Below are 23,700 nucleotides of genomic sequence, written 5' to 3'. Positions count from 1 at the left end.
TTTCCTTGAACATTATATGGCATTGTTAAAAAAAAGAATTATATATAAAATATAAAAGTAGAAACATATTATGTTTGCACTACTGGCCGCAATCTGTTCTTCATTTGGTACAAACACAAAATGAAACATGATGGCCCAGCATATTGCCCGACAATCCCGGGCGATTTACTAAACCCTGCCATTTTCACTGTTTACATTTTCTTTTCCTCAATAAAATATCATTATTGATTTATTGCCCAAATGTTTCTTGTATTATTCAGTTTGATCTACAGTACACCTCATCACTTGGGAGTTGAGTGTCCATATTCTAAGCACAATCAACAACATTTTTTCTTTATTGAATATAGTAGAAAAACTTCTGGAGTTTTAGAAGCATAAATGTGAAAACTAAATAAGCTGGAGATAAGTGGGTTTTTAACAAACGGTAGGGGGCGCGCTTCTCATTTACTGAACCCTAAACACTCAGAAAAAGGGTCCAAGATGAAGTCTGAAGCCAAGATAAGTGCTGTCTGTCTCTGTCATTATTTCTACAAGAGTCTTATGCAAGGCAAGACATTGGTGGTGACTCATTCTGTTGAGGTGAATATAAACAAAGTCTAAAGACAGCTCAAATAAAAATATATTATCTGATTAAAATATAACTTAAGTCCAAGAATCGCGCTTTTCCAACGAGTAAAAGTGAAAGCGGAAGTAGTGAGCAGCGGTAATCTTGCTTCAGGTGGATGCTTGGTGCAGTAGCCCCTGCTCTCTTCCTGACTCGGTGAAGCTGACAGCCGCCGTCGTGCAGGACCAGCGAGTGTTTGGGGGTTGGAGTCATGTCGGCAGCTGCTCAGGGGACCAGCAAAGCGGCCCACGGTGATGTGGCCCCGAAAAAGAAGAAAGGACCGGGCGCCCTGGCCACGGCCTACCTGGTTATTTACAATGTTGTTATGACAGCCGGGTAGGTAGCGTGGTTCCTCGTGCTAACCGTCGCCGTGGTGGAGCGTGCGTTTGCGGTGTTTAGCAAATCAGGACTGGACATAAGATTACATTTCACCGTGTGCACTATGCTAATTTAGAGCTGTTTTTAAAATACTGGTTATGAAATAAAAACACAAACCGTACGACGCTCTATAAATGGACTTTTAAAGAAATAATTTTTGCACGGCTTCCGACAGCTTACAGCGATTAACATAAGACGAGCAACAGACTGACAAGCAGTCGAGTGTGAGTGAAGAGTCTCCACTGGGTTCCACATTATAATATGCAGACAGATGGTCCATTGTTTGCGCTTTGTGCCTTATGCCCAACACCGTCTTTAGAGTCAGATGTGCATTGAGTGAACTATTAATAAATATACACTTTTAGATTGAATCTACTTTAAAAAATAAAAAAGAATGATGAAGCGCTATAGCAATCAAGATTTTCCCTGATGAGTCTTTGAGGTTGTAAGGCCTCTTTTCCATCACCCTAATCTTTATCCTGTCATATTTCTTAACACATATTTAAAGTTAAATCTGTTTCTACCTACAAGGTTTCCCCCAGAAAACTTGCTAAGTTCAGTGGTTGGGTGCCAAGGCAGTCATTCATCCAGTTAAAAAATGTTAACTCTGCCATTTTTTGAGTTAGAAAATGTTTAGAGTTGACAGCAAATTTGAAAATATCACTTGATAATTATGTGTAATTGAAAGATTGGAAGATTAATACCTGAACACCAACTATAAAGTCTTAGAAATGCAAACATTTTAAAAAGACTTAAGTAAATAAGCAATTCTCAGCCTGGTGGGGGCACAAGTAAAGCCTGGTGGCCCGCCAGGCTTATAATACACTGGGAGAAACCCTGACATACATAAGTTTAACTCCTACATCTTTTTCTTTAACTGAGCTGAATTTGAAGCATAGTGGATGTTGGACTGTTTGCGGTGCTTGATGAGGCCACAGCAGCCGACCAATCAGATAATTGTCTGTGTGAAGGTCAGCCTCTTTAACTGCTCACTTTACACACCAGTTATAAACACGCACAGGCAAATAAAATTTGACTTCTCATTTGACAGAGAATTTAAAGGGAATGTAATCAGTGACAGAAATAAAATACAGCACTCTTTAGTTTGGATAGTTGGGCTTGTAAACAGTACAGCACATTGCTTCCTAAACAGTCCAGTCTTTTATTTCATAACCTCAGACCAGCAGCACTGGCTAATAAATCCCTCTACGTGTCCTTTTATTGCTCTGACTTTTTTTTTTAAACTGTTGCACAATGACGTGGTGGGCGTTGTTTCCTCACTGCTCCAACTGGTTCGGTCACATTTACCCCACTCGGTACTGGTGCATGGTATACAGTGCCTGCTTTTGTAGTGGGGAAAAAATGTTGGAATTTCAGACTTGCAAATTCTTGAAATTTCTTTAACTGGTAGAAGAGACTTTTGATAAGTATCTTCTACTGATACTCATCAAAAGTCTAAATTCAATGACGTGGCAGGTAGATTTGTGCCAAACACACACTGTGAAAGAGTAATTATTGAGTAATCATCTCTCTGCCTGCCTCTGTGTTCAGAAAGATGTGATAATTTCATTGATACTGTGGCGTGAGAAAGTGTTTGTCCCCTTCCTGGTCGGTTTCATGCGACTTTCTGCACATCAAGCCGATTTAAATATTAGTCAAAGGCAACAAAGGTAAAAAAAAAAAATGGAGTTTTTAAATGAAGGTGTTTATTGTTAAAGGGAGGAAAAAGAATCCAGTCAAAGTCTTGCCACAGCTTCCCAATACGATTCAGGTCAGCACTTAGAAGAAAACCCAGCTTCTTTTATGTCTTTTTTAGGTAATTGTGTCTGTGAGCGCCACAAACACAAATATTGTTCTTGGAAAACATTCTCATTTGAAATAGGTCTCCTCAGGATGCCAGTTACTCAGAAAAGTGTGATTTATATCAGTAAGCAGCACCACATTTAATCATATCATCAAATTTACTGACATTAATGGATGATCTCTTGGAAAAAACAATGAAGAAAATAGCAAAAATAATATTTCCAATAATAATGTCAATTTTAACCGTTAGGGAAGGTCTATGCTTTATTTTTTTAAAGCAAACATATTTTACTCCAGTTCTTCTTTATAAGATTTTAAACCACTCAAACAGTGTTACTGAAAATGCCAGCTGTAACTTTTTAGAACCTTGGTATTATTTGACACCTGCGAATGCTCTAAGTCTCATCAAAACTTGGTTAATTTAATTCATCATAGTTCTTCAAAATTAGACCTCAAACTGTTCTGTTCTTTGCACTGAACTCCCTTCAAATGGACACTAGTCATCCGCTAACCTGATAGGATCATCATTTATTAAAGAAGCTAAATCTTTGGAGTGTAACTCTGTCCTCCTCTCTGCCTCCAGGTGGCTGGTGATCGCGGTGGGTCTGGTTCGAGCTTACCTGGCCAGGGGAAGCTACCACGGCCTTTATTACTCTATAGAGAAGCCGCTGAAGTTCTTTCAGACAGGAGCTCTTCTGGAGGTTAGATAAACACAAACGCCAAGACAGTTTAGACTTTTCATACCAGGCAAGATGTACCAGTGTTGTGTTGGCACACTGTTTCTGAGTTATAAATGTTTTTTTTTTTTTTTTTGTCTTTAGATTGTTTGGCTGTGGTAAATATCAGACTGATAACCCAGCATGCTAAACAATCCTGATCTAAAGGCACACAGCCAAAAATGCACGTTAAAAACTTTTAGCAGACAAGGTTCTGCAGCGCTGTGTGCCACATGGTTGGAAACAGTTACCATTCGGTCTTGTGCTTTGCCTCTAGAAGCTCACTGAGTAATTCTCTGTTTTTATTTCCCAGATCCTGCACTGCGCCGTAGGTGAGTGTCTGTGCAACCCTCCTCCTCTCTGCCACTGCTTTCTGTGAACACGCTGCTTAAGGGTTAGGAGTAGGAAGCCACTTTTAAGATCTAAACAAACTTTATTAATAAACAAGTCAGTCAAAGTAGAAGCTCTGAATGGGCTTATAGAGCAAAATTAGTGAGAGTTCTTCATTTTTCTGCTTTTAATGAGTTGGGAAAAGATTGACTGCTCACAACCAGTCAAGAAGAATTTGGCCAATTACGACCACTGCCCTCTTGATTGGTGCATTCATATGTTTTTAACTACTTTATGACATTCAGGATTTTGAACGATCTAAGCAGTTCAATCAGAAAATATTTTCACCTAAATTTCACTTGCGGTGCCGTCCGTTACCTGTATTTTTAAGCTAGCTGACCTGTCCCGCTGTCAATAATCCTCTGCAGCTGAACTCAAAGCAAATTGCTCCTTGATTTCTCCACTGTCCTGATAAAAATGGACATTATCTACTTCTGAACGGTTGTTAAACTGCAGACTAAAATCCTCGGGAGAACTACTTGTCATTATGTATTGTTTTTTTTCTAGCTTTTCAAGCGACAAATTCTCTGAATCCAACATTGCTAGCAGTGCTAGCGGCTAACATCATTGAGTTCAAACAACACAATGTTGGATCTGATGTCTGTAACCTACTGCTGTGGTTTGAGCAAAAGTTTGAAGCCTCAGTGGGGAAGGTAGCTGTTGGCCATGGCAGCAGCTGGTTGCCATAGAGACTGAACACAGAAACTGGTTTTCACCAAGGAATTGAAATCATTGCATTAGCAACCTCCATCGTCCTCCGACAGGTGCTTCTCCCCTCCAAAGTGCAAGAAAATTACTCTTTAGATTAAGTTAAAAATCTTCACTCTACTAATTCTACTCTCACCTTTTGAGTATGGAGAAACGGTTTCTGTACAAAAGGACATTTTTGGGATTGAATGTCTTTCAGTCAGATCTGAGTTGTTCGAACTAAGGTTTTGCGACATCTAACAATTGGTCTCTTTGTAAATATTAAATGTCCAACTTGGGGGCGGGACAGCAGATGACAAGTTCCTGAAAATGCCACAAAAGTCCTGCTGAGACCCTGTTTGTGTTGGAGCATAAACCAGTTAAAGTTTGGTCCTAATTTCAGGAATCGTGCCGTCCTCTGTGGTCCTGACGGGGTTCCAGGTCATGTCTCGGGTCTTTCTCACTTGGGCCGTCACTCACAGCGTCAGAGAGGTATATTGACCTTATTTACATCTATAACCCAGTAAGCCAAATCGACTTGTCTTTATTCAAATTGTATTTTACATGTCTTTAAACGCTGATGTTCCAAAGTGACCAGATGATGTACTTTTTGCCCTGTTCATAGATCGGAGAAAAGTACGTGTGTGAGTAAAAATAGAGGGTTTTGCTGGAAGATTTAAGGAATGAATCTGTTAGATATCCGGAATAATTTATGTTGTGTAACTCCTTTTATTCTCCAAGTGTGGCTGTTGTACTGACATTTTTCTTGAGCTTTTCCTTTTCTCTCTTGTGTAAGTGCCTGTGAGAATAGTCATAGTGTTATTGAGACAAAGTGTGCCTATCTGTCTAACATCATATTTGCTTTGGTTGTAACTTAATATCCAAAGAAAGTGTCGACAAGCCTGCAGTGTGATCTGACCCTAAAGCATCCGAAACAAACAGCATGGTCCTTGGTTGACAACGTTTAGGAGATTTTCACGGCAGACCAAAGCATGATGCAAGCCCCTCTGTTACCTTGTCCTCCATCCATCGTCCTGTGTGTGTGTGTGTGTGTAGGTGCAAAGCGAGGACAGTGTGCTGCTGTTCGTCACAGCCTGGACCGTCACAGAGATCATCCGCTACTCTTTCTACACCTTCAGCCTCCTTAATCATCTGCCGTACCTCATCAAGTGGGCAAGGTAAAACATTCCTCTGCTAATCAGTTCAGGGTTTCCCCTCAGAAAACCTGCTAAGTCCCGGTGGTAGGGGTGCTAGGGCACAGTGGCCCATCACATTCCTAGATTACAAAATGTGGAGGTGCATGAACAAGCACCATAATTTGGAAATAATAATGTGTCAGGAATGGCACAACTGGTGCGCATCCGCTTGCACCCAGTTCAGTGTGTCAACTGCAAACCTAGCATAAGCCGTCTTTACCGTCACCAACTGTGTTTCCATTACAAATTTGTGCAAAACTTTGTCAATATGTCGGGAGAAAAAAGACAATTTCTCAATTGCCGTGTTTCCATTAAACAATAAATGCTATTAAAATGAGTTTGTTCACGAAATAAGTTATTAAAAAACATCATCCTCCCACTTCCCGTTGTTGTTTTCTTGTCTTAACATCCGGTTGCTGATCACGTGTCTCGTGTGATGCAATAAGTGTTTCCATTGCAGTTTTGAGAAAAATAATCCACACCTCATCCAAGCACCAAAACTTTTTATTACAAAACGAGAATTTTTTTTCCGAAATTGACATGTTTCCATTAAATAAATGTATTGATCAGTTATATAGTCAATGGAAACACGGCTATTGTTACTGGTGTATCAGAAACTCTATTTAAAATAATCAAAAAAATGCTCAGCCTGGTGGGGGAGCAAGTAAAGCCTGGTGGCCCGCCAGGCTGTGGGAAACACAACCTCAGATTTTTTTTTTTCACATTTGGTTACATTATAATCAGATACAACCAGCTGCCTTTTAAAAAGACATCTTCTTCGAGGTGTCTGAACAGTTTCGTAAAGCCCTGCATGATGCTAGGTTCTATTAGTAGCTTTACAATGTGTTTTTTGTGCACCTATCTGTACACCCACTCATGTAGTGCTTCCTGTTATATATTTGCACAGTTTATCTAAGCAGCGTTTTAGTCGCACAGGACATTGAGCACATAAGGAGCAATGGGGCGATTCATTGTCCTGCTCAGTGTGCTCGACACCTAGATAGGAGCCTCAGCTGCACCAGTTATGGACTGGTCAGTGAGAATCCAGTGCTGTCAACTCTCAGTCCGCATTAGGCAAGGAGATTTAGTTTGATGCTAGAAAATTTAAGACCAGTGTGGAAAGAAAGATAAAAGAACATTTCTACAGCCATTAAAGGACTAGAGGAGCTTTGCTTTATTTATAGATATTTTTACTTATAGAAATGAAAGTAGGCTTGGTTACATTAAACGTTCTCAGTGTTTGAAAAGCATGAGAAATGTACCACAGTTGGATCTACTAACACACATTTTAAACAAAAATGTGTATCATGACCCTAACTGCTATCACTGCTAAAATAGATTAACACGGTTAATCAAATCAAATTATTTGATTTGTGATTAGAAACACGCAATTACACATCTAGAATAGTGAATCTTTTTGTCCTTCTTGGTGTCGTAATTCAGTTCAATTCAAAATTAGTCCAGCACTGACGCATCTATGGTATGTCTTAATTCTATTCATCATCAGATGACTACATAGCCAAAAGATTTAAATTCAGGTTTTTTTATAGCGCCACTTCACAACAAGTGTCATACTGAGACAAAACAAAAAAACTCTAAAATCTACTGTGGTAAAGTATTAAGATTCCCCTGAATCCTTTATTATTAAAGAACCAAACATTCAAAATGTTGACCTTCAGAAAGCCAGCAGAGATATTGTCCAAGATCACTGTAACGAATGACAGGATTGTTTGCCCCCGAGTCATAATTGTATGAAAAAAGGGCTTCAAGGATTGTAGTTGCAAGTAGACTTTATTCTGAGCTTTAAGATTCCTAAACTTTTTTTTAATAACGTGAAACGATTTAGCGTTTGTGAAACAGTCCAGCAAGAAGCTTGTGGAAGAATACTCAGAAAGTTTGACTCGAATCATACACTTCTAAAGGAAATCCACCCAAGATGCAAAGAAAATATGTGTAAACTTGAAGTCGGCTTGCAAAAACCACATTTGGCACGGTCCAACTGTCTCTCTCTCCCGTCGCTCCGGCTGAACGAGGAACCTTAACTTTCCCAAGTAGCAGACTCTAGTGATAGCTGGGAGTCCTCTCTGTTTTTGTTTTAGTGTCCTTAACGCTGTGCGACGGACCCTGCAGCCTCGCACACTCAGTTCTACCGTCAAACAACTCTATGTGTTCAGGTTTAAAGCAACGCCGCATTCACTGAAACGGCTGCTCTTAGTACGATGATTCGGATTGATGCTAGAGACCCAGGCAGGAAGGAAGCTTTGGGGCTTCCAGGGCTAGGTTTTGGTGTGCAGTAGAGTAAATTGTAAGGATTGTTTTCCCTGCTCAGAGTTGGAGGACAAAACTAGCAGACTCTGTGGCTGTGATCATGCAGATTGTGGATGTTTTGTCTAGGTCTCTTACTGCCCCAATTACCCTCTTGTTACGTGTGAACGCTGTAACAGCGAGGCAGTAGCACTTATTCTTATTTTTTTGGGTCCGTTTAGATTTCCCACCATTATTTTATTTTGCAAAGAAGCTGGTCAAAACTTTCAGTCTGTAGATGTGCAAAAATGGTAGAGCGATGCCTCAAAATATGGCTTCCCAAAGCATTGCCTCAGAAAGGATGAGTACAAATGAATGCTGGGATCCAATTTCTTTAAAAAATAAATAAGTACTGTTTTCTTCCCACTTCACACAACTTTGTGTTAGTCTGCCAAATAAAACATCAACAACAAAATACATAGAAGTTTTAAAAGGAAACAAAAAAAATCTGCAGAGTAAAAGTAACGTCTATCAAAGCCATCCTCGTTATTGAAAAGGCATCAACAACATCCTACATGTCATCATAGAGCAGGTAGCATCCATGTGAAGCAAATTATCAAACACAACTCCTCGTATCTGTTTCCACAACCAAAACGGACGTCTCTATCTCGCCAACAGGATTTTTTTTCTGCGTCTAGAACCAAGGCAACAGTCGTTAAGTGCCTCCTTCCCTGCGGTCTTTGTTGCTAGGTAGCAAATGAGGCCGCTGCTATATTGGTATTCGAGTTTCAGTTTGAATCGCCCCCTAAGAGACAGAAAATTGGTTGCACTTCTGTGAAACATTCAGCGTCAGGAGTGGACAGTTTTTGGGGTCTGAGTTGCTGGATTGAAGGGGAGGATGCTGAAGTTTTTCTTTCTGATGTTTTTTTTCCTCTCTCTGTAGAAGAAAGAGCGCAGCACACCGCTCATAATTAATTTCTCATCTGCACTAGTTTTTCTTCACATGGTGTGAAAATGAACAGATCACTGGATTTTTTTTTTATATTAATAAAAATCTTAAAGCTTCCAGAAGCAGCTTTGCATCTCTAGTGTTTCTTTTATCTACTTATTATTGATTCCTATGAGGTAATAACATGCATCATTAAAGTTGGTTTATTCTTGCTTTATTCTCCTGTGTTAGCTCCAAACCGCATTTTTTATCACCACTTTAAATGTTTGTTTGTGTTCCCTTTGGTTGACCTTACAAGAACTGAATCCAAAGCACATATTTTTTTTAATCTAACCAAATAAAACTATCTGGTATTTTTAGCCTTAGCTGCAAGTTTTGAAAACACTTTTCTTTTTTCTTTTTTGTTCCAACCTACAGCATAGTGATGCCGCCCACCACTCAGTGCCTCGTTGCAGGAGCAGTCAATAATAAAGTATTAAGAATGATTATTTATTTCCCTGTGCCGTTTTCTGTCTGAACCTCTCCCTGCAGGTACACCTTCTTCATCGTTCTGTATCCGATGGGAGTGAGCGGAGAACTGCTGACCATCTACGCAGCTCTGCCGTACGTTCAGAAGACGGGCCTGTACTCCATCACCCTCCCCAACAAGTACAACTTCTCCTTCGACTACTACAGCTTCCTCATCCTCGTCATGATCTCCTACATTCCCCGTGAGTAAGCGAGCACAGTTTGGGTTTGTTTTTTTGGGGGTTTTTTTACCGTTTTTTTTTTACCGCATAAGGAAATAAAATTAAAAAAAAGAAAGAGGAAGAACGTATTTTTCAGTTTTCGAAGCGTCAGGCCTTTTGAGTTCTTCCTACCGAGATAAAGTGATGATTTGGAGAGCAAAGAAGATGTAGCGAATGCGTAAATCACTACTGCAATGTGAAATTTATATGTAAATCTGATGAATACCAATTAAGAAACGGGTTGCTTTTTTGGGAGTTTCACAAAGTTATCAGTTTATGGGGAGAGTGTTTACCATCAGATCCTAATTTATTGGTAGCTGGAGAGTCCAGTCCCTCCAGCTAGTGGTTTTCAAACCTCATATAATCAGAAAAATCTTAATTTTTAAACAATAGTAGAAACAACTCAGAATAAAAAAATTCTAGATTGGGTATCAGTGACAGTGTTCCCCTGTCCCTAAGGGCAGATCTATTCAGTCTAATTCTATGCTTTGTGCTTTCAGTGACTACATGCTTTATTATTTATTTTACACTCCTAATTGCACTTTCTGAACAATTTGAAAGGTTTGCTGCAGTTTGAGCCGGGTAGTCAGCCTGTTATCAGTTTCTTTATTATTTATTTTACATTGGCTGTTAATACTGTGTTGTTTTTTACGTGCTTGACCCAAAAAATTTGTAATTTAGTACATTTATGTTTTTAAAAAAAAGAAACGCTTTTTTTTTTGTTTTGTTTTGTTTTTATGTATCGGATGACATCAGCCAACACTAAACCTCAGATGTTTGTATCGGTACCGGGAGTGAAAACAGTGGATCGTTGCATCCCTATGAGAATCACTCGCAGACCAGTACTACCTCTTCCTCTGAAATGTATTGCAATTGCTGGAGCACTTTGCATATCAATCACTAGATCCGTCTTGTTTTTTAAATTTCTCACTGAAAGTTGTTTAAGTTTTGCGTTAGTTCCTGATTCTAAGTTGTGATTTCAGAGGTATAATGAACAAAGCAGGTAGTGGGGTTGGGTGTCACGATTAGAAAATGTTTACACTCCTAAAGCAAAGAGATTATGAGATAGGACACATTTCCCACAATGCAGTTTTGTGTTTTTGCTCAGTTTAAAATCAAAACAAAAGAAACTTTTTTTAAAAATTATTATTATGGTTGGGACAAAATGATGATTGGTATTAATGATTACCATGGTAGCAGTGAAGGCTGCAGTGTTTCCTGAGCAGGTTTAGTATATTGTGTCAGGCTGTGTGCCGTCTGTGAGAACTGTTTGTGTAGGGAGCCCTGTTGAGACATTTAGAGCTGTAATCATCATAAATGCCAAAGTTTCCTGGCAGAATAATAAACGGTGACAGTTTTTTCTTTTGGAATTAAATATAGTGCTGTGGCTTTAAGTTAAGGGATCTTCAAATAAACCTCATTCGCTTGTGTTTTCTATTTCACTTATATTATGATCAAATTGGTTTTACTGGAAAATTATATTATTAAATATTTATTCAAATGTAATAAAAGAAGGGGATCTGTTAATCGCGTGATGAATTAAAACAAGGTCAATAATTTCCTCTTTTCTTTTCTCTACCAAAAGCTTAACGACAAAAATCTCCAGCCTGGTGCATTTGTCTCAACTAGCTTTTCTTTTGAAGGACAATTTTGTTTACAGAAAATTCATATTTTCTTTTATTGTTTTTTTTTATTCATTTTGGATGTTCACTAGAATTTAAAGTATATTGAGAATGTGCTTTTGCATTATTATGCCATTACCATTGTATCACTTGAAAATGTTCTCAAAACAACGTTACCGTTTATCGCGATAATTTCTGAGACAATTTATCGTCCAGTGTCGTTATCGGATAACTGGCGATCTTATTTTTCCTCCTGCGATTTAGTTTTTTTTTGCATGTAGTTGTGGTCGTTGCCTCTTCTGCTCATCTGCAACGTTACTCTAGATGCTGCGAATCTCCTCTCGGTTCAAGAAGTTAGCGGTTTTTTTTCTTCAGATTCACTCATTTTCCCTGCGCTGGCCGTAACGACGCCTCTCCCCTCAGTCTTTCCCCAGCTGTACTTCCACATGATGCGGCAGAGGAAGAAGGTGCTGGGCCACACAGACGACTACAGCAAAGTGGAGTGAGCTGTGCGGCGCTCAGAACGGCTCACATGAGAGGAAAGCAACCAAAACATCCCATAAAGAACAAATCAGTGTTTTTAGTTTTCAAACTGCCAAAACCGAACCCTCCCCTCCCCCCGCCCCGTAGATCATCCTATCATCCACACACTTCATTTTAATAATTTAAATTTTTACAGCAATGTAAGTACGACATACAGACATTCTGGATAAACTTTTGTTTTTTTTGCGTATTTATGAACAAATTGTGATTACATTGAAGTTTAAAGAAACGATGAGCTGCTCTGTGAGCATCGAGCAGAGCTTGGACAAACCTAATCTGAACAGAATGATACACTAATCGACCTTTGACCTCCTAATAAACAACACCGAAGTGGAGAGTTGACTCGGATCCTCACCTCCCACTGACGTTTGTTTATTCATTTATTGTCTTTGATCCCCTCGTGGTTTGCTTTAGGCTACTGTAATGTAGAAAGAATGAGTTGGAGCCTAGCACTGAGAGTTGGTGTCTCTAGGTTTTGCATCCTTTGTACAAATTGATTTGATGATTTCCATTTTGTGTAATTTATTGAAAATTTGACTACATTCCACATTTAGCTCAATAAACTTTTGTTTTCCATCCCATGCTTGCATGCTTGTTTTTTCTTTTTGTTTTATTATTATTATTTTAATTTTGTGTCTGTTTATTTGTTTGGCTTGCCTTATAGTACAGTGCCTTGCTAAAGTACATGCTTTGCTTTGTGCCAAGGAGAAATTGATGGATCACCACACGGCTGGCCATAATTGTGATGCAGAAGTAATATACGATTACATTTTTTTTTTTACTTGTGGAATGTATATTTTGCAGAACCACATCCTCCCACAATTATTAACCAAAACGTTTTAGACTTGTCCCCACATGTTGAGATGAATTCTCCTCTTCGTCATAACAAATTGGCACAAGCTCAGCCAGATTGGGTCGATCGCATCTGTGAAGATCAATTTTTAGGTTTTGCCTTAGATTTTCAATTTGATTTTAGATCTGGTGTGTTCTAACTCATTAACACACACGTCAATCTAAATCTTCACCGTATCTTCACAGTGAAGGTCCACTCCAATCCCCAGTCTAGCAGCTTCTCTCTGTTTGGCTCCATCCAGCCTCACCGTTCCTGCTAACGACGACGTTCCATCTGCACACGGCTTTCTTCTCACCACTCCTTATATAATTTTCACAAAAATGGCACAAAATCTCGCTAAAATACATTGAATACATTGCTGAAGGGGCAGGAATACTTTTGCGAAGCACTGTATAGTGATTCATTTGTCTGCTCTTGCCATCATGAATGGTGTCCTGCATGATCTGACTGTTTCTTCGGTTTATGTTCAAATACCTGGTCCATCTTTGTTTCCATGTTTCTCTTCTGTTCAACGTGATATTTTTGACTGAACTTCTGCTTTTGTGGGTTTTCACCATTTTGTTTCCTTTTACTGAAGAAGAAGAAGAAGAAGAAGAAGAAGCGGTACAGTTTGGCATAAAAACAACTGATAGCACAACATGCTGTAGCAAAAAAGTGTTTTAAAATGAGATGAGCTTTGATTATCTAAGACAATTGTAGCCTAAGTAAGTGTTGGATGTTTAAATTTGTTGACTTCTATTTAAAAAAAAAAAAGATGACAGAATTGCTTTGCTTCAAATGTGTGGTTAAATATTGAGGTGTGTGAGCTGAAGTAATATTCTCAAGTGAAAAGCTTGTGTTTGTGGGTAAATTATGTCTGGAGTTGATTTTTGAGTTTTGACCTTTCTCTTTTCCGTGAGCTGAAACTGTCACACTTAACGAGCTAACAAAAGGACTATTCAAACTTTCTACCTTTCTGCTATATTTTGTTTTATTTTTATAAGACTGAGGTACACATATGATATCTGATATCTAGCCACGTATATGTCTGGAAGTTAAGGTTTTAGGTTCCTCAAAGACAATGTCCATCATGCGGTGCAGCAGTGAATCACAAAATGGTTTACAACTGTTTTTTTTTTTTTTTATATAATTAAAACATAATTTATCAGTGGTGTCACCCTACTGACCACTCTGTTTGTAGCTTCTATGTTTTCATCTCTGCTGCTGGACACACTGCCGCAGGGACGTGTGGATTTCAAACAACAATCGAAAAGCTGGTTTTGTGAAAAGCTGGTGGCAGGAATCTCAGAGCTGTTCCTGCGAATGCAGATGTTTACTCTGTGTGGGTGAACTGAGAGGCCACCGGGTCTTCAGAAAGTATTCTTGACCTTTTTTGTTTTAGTCACAACCACAAACGTCTATTGAGTTTTATGTGATAACACAACACAAAGTGGTGCATAATTTCAAAGTGGGAAGAAAATATCAATGTTTTTTTTTAAAAAAGATGTGGAAAGTGTAGTCTGCTAGATTTTACATAGACCAGTGGTAAAAGGGGCTGAATATAAACTTTTTCAGATTTTTTTTTTTTTGATGTATACTTTTTTGAAAATTGTCGTTTTTCTTCTACTTCACAACCATGCACCACTTTGTGTTACTCTGTCGCATCAAATCTGGAAATGCATTCCAGATTTCATACAGCAGCAGTAGCTGCGTGGGAATAGTTTTACAAGGCACTGACTGCTTTCTCTTTGCTGAGGAATATGTTAATGTTTTCAGAGCAAAGCCGACACCATCTTCAAGTTGAGATCTTGCTCTATTTAACTTTTTTAAATGCTGATCTCTCTCTCTAGACCAGCTGTGTCAAACTTATTTTGGTTTTGGGTCAAATCAGGATCATGAATGCTCTTAAAGGGGCGGTTGTGCCAGAATGTATTGATAAAACCTGATTACAAACTGTTAGAAAATCATTAAATTCTTAAACAATATTACTGAACATCTTTTCAGTCCCTCCAGGATTTTGTGATTCTTTTTGTGATTTTTTAGCAGTAAAAACCAAAGTGTTTGTGGCACCAATTTGGAAATATTTGCGATATTTACGCTCATTTATGACGGTAAATGTGACTTTTTACTCGCTGCATAGATCATGGACTATAATCTGACATCAGTTAAGGCTGAGGCAGCTGTGTAGTACTAAGAAAGTTTTTGACAATTTTTGAGAAAAATCTGCAATAAACTCCCAATTATTAGCACAAAAAAGTGCTGTGGTTTGTTGAATTTACGTGAATTTCCACGATAATTCTCAAGAAACTGGAGGGACTGAACACTTGGTGTTTAGTCTACAAACTAGAGGGCCCCATAAAAAGCTACGGCGGGCCAGATTTGGCCCACGGGCCTCGAGTTTGACACACGTGCTCTAGAAAAACAAAGTTTCCTGTATTGCATTCAGATCTCCTTTGTCAGATCAGTTAGCTGTTGTTTCCATTCTCCTTCATCGACGGTTGAGCATGATTTGCCTGGTTTGTTGGAGATACTCGGCACAACACATCTGAAAACTGCATGAAAGCGTTGATGTAGACGCTTCGAACGATGACTTGTCTCATAACCCAAGAAACAAACAAACAAAAAGAAAAAAAAATGGGGGAAAACATAAAACGTAAGCATGGTATTTTTCTTTACATCTGGTTCTGTCGAATAAAAGTTTTGATACCAAACCTCTGCAGGACGTCAGCAGACTGACGGGTACGATCACTGAGTATACATATATATATTTACAATAAACCTAAAACATGGTAAAGCACATTCGCTGTTGTGTTTGTGTTGCTATCATTAAAATTGATAATTGCTGTTGTAATACCCCTCATTATCTGCGCACAGAGAGTGAACGGCTGTTTTGTGTGTTTTGACTTAATGTCCCTGTGAGTCACTTTAACAGCATGTAGGAGGAAACACTGCATGTCATACAAGCAGCAAAAAGTCTTTAAATCCATTAACTAACCAGGCTGCTATTCATGAAAAAGAAATGCAGCTGTATGAAAATTAGAAGAGTGGAAAGCCACAGTGAAGGTCCTCTCTTTATATATATTTAGTATATATTTAGCCTTTCATGTGAACCAGCAAGTCCAAAGAGGATAAAGTCTTTGTCTTTGAATCGTCATGGGGAGAAGACAGCAAACCTAAGTCTACGGTTTAATGCCCAGTATTCTACAATTCATTCAGGTTTTCCACTCACTTCCAGGTAAACGGATGTAGTAATGCAGACTGATTCTACAAAACATTTTTTTTTTTTGAAAGACTGAGCTACTCTTGGGACCTCACTGAATACCAATGTTGTTATACCAAAAGAATAAAACAACTGAGAGCAACATCTCTGACGTGGTAGACCGACGCTATAAATGGTAAAGCCAGGTCAAAGTTTCCTGAGGCGTACAAGTTCAGGGACGGGCAATTTTATCACTGAAAAAGTTTGTTTATTACGTCTTTATGTTTTTAGGTAAGTGTATGGGTGCTAATGCATGGGACAGCAATCATTGAAAACGTTCCCATTTCATGTTGGCTTCTTCGCTTCTTAAAGAAGTGTGACTTAGAAACTGCAAAAGAACATAACCTTTTCATGCATAATGGTCACTACAACTATCTGAAAGCCATGTTCTTGTGCTTCTTGTGGATTTTTATGTTATAAATGCATCACAGACCACTGAAGTGGACACTAATGCATCATAAAATACACCACCAACTACTGGCCATCAACTGCAAATGCAAGAAATGATCTTTGTTAAAGCCAATATGGCCGACAGACAAAAACGCATGCCGACCAACCCGGTCCCTCCTTCTACTGTAGACGACTCTGGCAGGTAAAAAAAAACCATTGTGACATCAGATAACCTCTAAAGAACAATAATACTGATGTATTTTTCAAATAACAACTTTGTGTTTGGAGAAAATTACAATTGATCACCTAAAAATATATGTATATCTTTTTTTCTTTTACAAATTTTTTTCCCTACTTTTTATGCCTTAAGAAAATAAAACAAAAATTTAAATCCTGACACAAAGGATCATAATTCATGCATGAAAGGGTTAAATTTCAAATTTACTTATATTTGTGAAACAAGCAGTGGAGAAGCTAGTAAAAATAGCATTTCTGATGTCAGATTTGTTTTTTTTCTCATTAATGGAAATCTATCAAGGCAACAGTAAATCAAAAATTCTTATCATGAATAGAAATGCTCACGATAAATTATAAGCGATAAACTAAATGCCCTACTACGGTTTGCAGAGAATAACTTTCTGCAGAGACAAAATCTACAGACTTCTGAACCTCCTTTGGCCAACAGACTTGCTCAAGGATTTTAAAGGAGATTTAATGGGATGGATTTCCACGATGAAGCTGCTTCTTCACCAAATGCAATGCAGACTGTCGGCTATTTGACCATTGTCAGAAGAAAATCATTCGGTTTTCCTGCATTATTTCAAAGTTTTTGTGCAGAGGGGATTATTGTCTTTTCTCAGGAGTTGCAGTTGAAGAGCTTGTCAACTGTTGAAGGCATTTCAGTTGTTTAGATTCATGGGTGAAAGAAAAAGAAAAAAGTTGGAGATTCATGTACTTTATGATTATTTCCATCAATCCTTTTATTAATCACCTCATATGTCTGCTATTTTAATGTCTGTAATGTTGTTGAGAAGTGTGATTAACTCTGATGAAGAAGAAAAATGCTCTAGGTGTTTTTTTTATTATTATTTATTTACCTTGGAAAAACAGTCATAACGTCTTAACTTTTTCACATCTTGTCATGCTTCCAGCACAAAAAGCAGGATCATATATTTAGATTTCATGCTGTGGACCAACATAAATTTGTGCATAATTGTTTAGTAGAAGTTACAAAAAAAATGATTCATGGTTTTCAATTTTCTTCTCAGTAAAAATTTGGAAAGCGATACGGAGCCTTAGTTACTCTGATGCTCCTAAATAAAATTCCCTTGAAAAGTCCCCTATTCGTCAAATAGAGTCACGTTGTGTGTGATTTCTCCTCGGTGTAAACATGGCCATTCAGTGAAGGACTCGACGGTTTCGATCTGTATCTTAAAACTGTGAATCGATCATCTTGATTTTGATTTCGTCACCGACACGATCATTCATGTCGTGTTTGTGGAAGAAAGCCCCGAACACGATTCAAGTGACAATTTAATTTCACGAATGAACGAAAGCCTACGAGTTACAAGAGTTTGTTAAAGCAAACTCTTGTAAATTGACCGAATGTCTAAAACTGCCACTGTAAAATTGAATTTTTCACTTTTCCATCTATTTCCGTCACCGCAACCCCACCAACATCTCGTGTTGCTGCTGACATCTAAGAGAAGCAAACAAGCAAACAGTCATAAGATGAGCAAGAGAAAAGTTGCACAACTCGGACCGAGATCATTCTGTGTCCGATTTCTATCTGAGCTCCCAGTTTTTTTGTTTTTTTGTAGTTGTTTTTTTGACGGAGATCTGAATGGAGGCCATTGTTCTCTAAAGCCGACAGTGTTTCACTCTGAGCGGATTCCAGAGGGGGCGCAAGGAGCACAGCTGGAGGTGAGACGGTCATGGCCGAGACATGTGGCTCGCCATCACATGCTTCCGCTTTATTCTCATTAGCACCTAACATGGGCTCGAACGAGCCAAATGCTTACTTTTCATTCCTAAATACGTAAATAAGTTTCCAATAAGGATGGGTGTTTGGAAGAGTCGAGGCGCATTATGAGGACAATGAGTAAAATCATTTGACCAGTGTCAGGTATTCATATGGGTGACTGGGCTCACCGCCCAGGGCACCATCGCCTTGGGGATGAGAGATGACCTCTATGGAAAAAAAAACCCAAAACAAACATTAGCTGGCAGTTCCAGTATGAGCTTCACTTGCTTGTTGGCATATCCTGCTAATGTAGACTGAACTGGAGCTTCTTTAAGAACGCAGTGTGAACGTTGTTAAACCTTCATTTTGTTTGTTTGGACGAGTCAGGAGTCACCTTTCACTAAGATATGTGAGTTTCTGGATTATTTATTCTGAAAAAAAAAAAGCAGAGCGAACACAAAGCATTTGACTCCTGGTCCACTCACATTAAAGATCGACTTACTTGAAAAGCTAAACTCATACGGACATAAAGCTACAGACTGAAAGATATCTTCAAAAGATCAGTTTACGTGATTCCAATTCACAGCAAAGGTCATCACAAAGTGCCTTATAAGAAAAACAGATTCAATTTCTACACTGAAATAGAACAGATCGGTTCATATTCAGTCACATCCACTATTATTAGATCCTAGAGAATTCAGTCTAACACACCTGGAGGCAGAAGGTTGTTCAGTGCACGCACTGTAGTGACGGGGAAAAGCAACAACTTCCTCTAGGAAGTACAGTCTCTGGGATGAAAGCAGACTGTGACATCGGTCTTGTCAGTTTTTGTTTTACTGTTTAGTTTGTTCGATTGTGTTTATTTCGAGAGTGGTCTAGATGACAAATCCAAATATCTGGTTGTAAATTTGAAAGATGTCGCTTTTATCTTTTGCTTTCTTGTGTATCTTCCTTGTGTAATTTGGAAATGTAAAACTGGGTTTGGAATGGGGCCTGTTAAATGTGGCTCGCCCTTGGCCCCGTTCTTCCAGGAATCGCCACTGCAACTGTAAAACGATTAATGAGCGAAGTAGTCTAATTTGATACAGGCTTTTTATTATATATAGGGTAGAACATCATTAACTAATGAATGAAAAGAGCCTTTTAAGTTTTCAACCACGAACAGGAGACCACTGAGAAAAGTAAAACTGCAGTAGAGACTACGTATGTATATATTTTTTTATTATTCTTTTGGAGTTAGAAGGTGTTGACTATTGAGGTCCAGAAACCATCGGAGCGAAGAGGAAAAACATCCGACCCCTTGGTTGGTCCATCATACGTGGTTTTTGCGTGTGCGGGCTTTCCCAACTGCGGGGTCACCGAGTTCCGCCAATTCATCGAAAGGCGTCCGTGGGGGTCGCGCAGCCTCCGGATCGTGGGCGCTGGTGGTGTGTGGGGGGGAGGAGAGGAGAGAGATTGACCGGCCCGCGATCCAATAGAAGCTCGCCGGAGAGTGACTCACCCTCTTCCCCTTTCCAATGGAAGCGCGGCGGAAAGGCGGGCCACAGGAAGCACACTTGGTTGAATGATAGTCGGAGCGACAATCGGCGGCAGCGGCGATCTGTCTGTTCATTGGGGGGGGGTGTGGATTTGTTTGTGATGCCACGCTCGGAACGGACACCGACGGCTCTCGCCGGAGGCTGCGGGAGCACGCTCTGAGCACCCGAAGGGCGCCGACTCTCCCTGTGAAATGCTCGCCGCTGTCCGGCTTGCGGATCCACAGCCTGCAGCCCGCCGGACACCTCGGCAGTGAGCGATCTGAGCGGCGATGATGGACAGCTGTTGGTCATCGACTGTGCGGCGTTAGCGGGCTGACGATGAGCTGCTGGCGCGGCGACACACGCTGTGCGGTTGACCACGACTGCCAAAGGAGGACGAGGAGAAGGAGGAGCGGCTGAGCTCTCTCCTCTTTGCTCCCCGTGTTGTGAGATGATCGTGATGTTGATGATGATGATAATGATGATGGTGGTGATGATGATGATGATGATGATGATGCCTCGTTTTGGCCAAACGTGTGGCTACCGTCAAGGGTGAAACGTTTTTTTTTTGTTTGTTTTTTTTTTTTTTTTTTTGCAAAGCACAGGTGCATGGAGATCGTAGGTGCCAACATGCGACCTCGATTTATTTATTTTATTTATTTATTTTTTTGGTTTGGTTTCGATGCTCATCGCAGGAGGCGACCACAGGAGTACAGGAAGCAGATCGGCCGTAATGGATTCACGGTGTAACTGATGGCGCTGCGCTATGATCTCCGGGGATCTTCCGAGTTGTGTAATGCATTTATTCCATTTACAAGGCGCGCTGCCGTGCAACCTCTCCACGGATGAGCGCTAATTGGGGCCCCGATGATGTAGAGCCAAATCCACCTGGATCAAGCGCTGCTTCCCCCCTGTGACTTGTCATGTTCAATTGATTTCCTTTTTTTTCTTTTTACCCCCAAAGGATTGTTTTAGGCCACTTTTTTCAAAATTAATGTTTTTGTTTGTTTGTTAGCATTAAATATGTTTAGATCGTCCCCAAAGATGAAGAACTCACTTTGTATGAGACATTTAAACCGAGTCAACCTTGTGACTGAATAGTCCCCTGACTTTTTTTTTCTTATCCCCCCCTCCCCTCCTCCTCCTTACGCCGTCAGTGGAGCGAAACTTTTCCTGTGTGACTGTTTATCCGTTGCGTCCTCCATCCACAATGTCCAGATCAAACAGCGTCAGCCCGCCCGGACTCGGTGCGCCCGGGCTGAGGGGAGGGACCGAGCACAGGTCAGCCTGGGGAGAGGCTGACTCTGTGGCCAACGGGTGCCCATACTCAGCCAGATCTCCGCGCAACAAGCTCACCCGCACCAACAGCCGCTGGAGGCAGCAGCAGCAGGGGGAGGAGGAGGCGGAGGATGTCGATCCGGAGCGCCGGCCTCCTCCAGGGCGAGCCTCCACAACCGTCAGCAGCAGGGTCAGCTTCAGGTCCCGCTCGGCTTGGCAGGACCATGGCGAGGAGCCGGAGAGCCGCGGCAACAGCAACCCCGCGTCCGCGAAGCGCGCCGACCTGGCCGAGGTGAGACCCAAGTCCGTGGAGCTGGGTCTGGAGGAGCGCCGAGCCAAATCGCGGAGCGACAACAACAAGGGAGAGCGGGAGGAAGACGGGGTCATGCCGGAGGTGAACGTCTCCCTGGTGGCGTGCTGCGTCAGCGTCATGCACGTCTTCAAGTCCAAGAAGTTCCAGTCGGAGAAGCTGGAGCGGCTCTACCAACGCTACTTCTTCCGCCTCAACCAGAGCAGCCTGACCATGCTGATGGGGGTGCTGGTGCTGGTCTTCACCGTCATGCTGGCCTTCCACTGCTCCGGAGCTCCGACGGTCACCTACGTGGTGGTGTTCTCCCTGGCCATCTTCCTCACGCTGGTGCTCATGGTGGTGTGCAACCGGAACGCGTTCCACCAGGACCACATGTGGATGGTGTGCTACGCCGTGATCCTGCTGGTGATCGTGATCCAGGTGATCGGCGTGCTGCTGGTGCAGCCCCGCAGCGCCTCGGAGGGCATCTGGTGGACCGTGTTCTTCATCCATGTCATCTACACGCTGCTGCCCGTCAGGATGCGCGCCGCTGTCATCACTGGAGTTATTCTCTCCGCCATCCACGTGGCCATTTCTTGGATGTTAAACGGAGTGGACAGCTTTCTGTGGAAGCAGGTACGTAATCTGTGCGGATAGAGGTTTGGAGAGTTTTTTTGTTTGTTTGTTTTTTTATGCGCGCGGTTCGTCGTGCGTAAAAAAGAAAACATTAAAGACGCACAGGAGTCAAAACCTGCAGCTTGTTGAGCGCCTTTCCACTTAATCATTTCTGTCGTTCGGAACAAAGTCGAGAGGAATAAGATGCAGACAGTTTATTGTTTGGAGCTTTGGAATAAAAGTTCTAAAATAAGCAAGGGGTACGGTGGGGTGGGTGGGGAGACGTTTTTAGAAAGTGAAATGTTTGTCGCTCCTGACGACTGACGGGACTGGAGAGTCATCGGTTTTAACTGGACAGGCAAATAAATGCCTGCAGAAGGGAACAAAGTGATGCTGAAAAGTTTTGATCAGCTTCTGTACAGGGAGGCACGTTTCTGCATTGATGGGAGTGAAAAAAACAACAACAACCTCTTTTGTCTTTTATAGAGTTGAATCGAAATCCTGATGGTCTGTTTATTTCAGCTTTTTGGATTCAGTGGAATCAGCTTCCTGGGTCATGATCAGAAGAAGCTTTTACTTCACTTTTGCAGAAATTTGAAAATTATTTGAAGGAGATTTTTCTTTTAATATGAAGGATTTGTTTGGCTTGAAAATGGGATGAATTTGAAGTATTAAATCCTTTATTTATTTATATTTTTACAATGTAGTTTAGTATTTAGTTTGAGTTGGGAACAGTGATTAAAAAAAAAACACTGAGCCTTTTGTTGTGTCATTGTGAGATTTCTTATTCAGTTTCTACCAGATTAGTGCTAAATGTGTTTTTTTTCCCCTCTATTTTTTGTTTTATTATTACATGGCTCTGCGTTTTAGTGAGAGTAAAACTTCAATTTCTTCGTTTCTCTGCTGTTTGGCTCAATTGTTACTTCACAAGGAGAGCTGAATATCCATATCTGTCATATTTCTTTTTAACAGAACCATTACACTGTTTGACAAGAGTCAGAATTGCATTTTTTGTGGTCAGAAATATCTAATTGTGCTTAACTTGTGTGATCTAGATTTTAACTAAGGGTAAGAAGAGGACTGCATGTAAACTTTGCTACTTTTTGTCAGATTTTTTAAAAAAAAGGAAAGTTTGCATTTGTTTGATTTTCAAAGAGTCTGTACAGATAGTAGCCAAGTTGCAGAGTGACAGCTGACTAATCACTGCTTGATTTTCTTTTTTCCTTTTTTTTAACCCAAAGCTTCCTTTCAGTATCTGCATGTCGAATGTCACTTTTGGGGATGTGTGCCATGAAGGGAAGTAAATTCACTGTTGCACCTTGAATAAAAAAAAAGAAGAAGAAGTGCAAAGGCACAAAGTAAAGATAGGATTTGATTTATTGTCTCCTGCTTGCAAGAAGTGCAGCCGTGTAATTACTTTTTTGAAACGGCAATAAGATGCAGCGGATGTTAATTAGGCCATGTTTGTTTGAATTTATTGCAAAAACAACTCGTGCGGGCAGCGAAGATAAACTGTGAATACCCAGCACTCATACAGCACATGTGTCAAACTCGAGGCCCATGGGCCAAATCCAGTCCGCCATAACTTTTTAAATGGCCCTCTAGATTCGAGACTAACCACTAAGTGTGCTTAAATGTTATGTTATCAATCAAATCAGTGCAGTTTTTATGTTTCCTGCCAAGTTACACCAATCAGT

General features: G+C 40.4%; 1 protein-coding gene and 1 pseudogene across 1 annotated transcript; both read left to right on the top strand.

Annotated features, from left to right (window-relative positions):
• Window positions 1-731: 731 nt before the first annotated feature.
• hacd2 (3-hydroxyacyl-CoA dehydratase 2) lies at window positions 732-12,441 on the top strand. The gene is made up of 7 exons (XM_015000375.2): window positions 732-940; window positions 3,369-3,486; window positions 3,815-3,833; window positions 4,982-5,070; window positions 5,635-5,756; window positions 9,499-9,677; window positions 11,741-12,441. The coding sequence occupies exons 1-7, from the start codon at window positions 816-818 to the stop codon at window positions 11,821-11,823; spliced, it is 735 nt and encodes a 244-aa protein (XP_014855861.1). The 5' UTR covers window positions 732-815; the 3' UTR covers window positions 11,824-12,441.
• Window positions 12,442-19,497: 7,056 nt separating this feature from the next.
• Window positions 19,498-22,190, top strand: LOC148160442 (adenylate cyclase type 5 pseudogene; annotated as a pseudogene).
• Window positions 22,191-23,700: the final 1,510 nt, after the last annotated feature.

The sequence above is a fragment of the Poecilia mexicana genome, unplaced genomic scaffold, assembly GCF_051168715.1.
Source record: "Poecilia mexicana isolate PSO_F unplaced genomic scaffold, ASM5116871v1 scaffold_2, whole genome shotgun sequence".
Lineage (NCBI taxonomy): Eukaryota > Metazoa > Chordata > Actinopteri > Cyprinodontiformes > Poeciliidae > Poecilia > Poecilia mexicana.
This window is presented reverse-complemented; position numbering and strand designations above follow the sequence as displayed.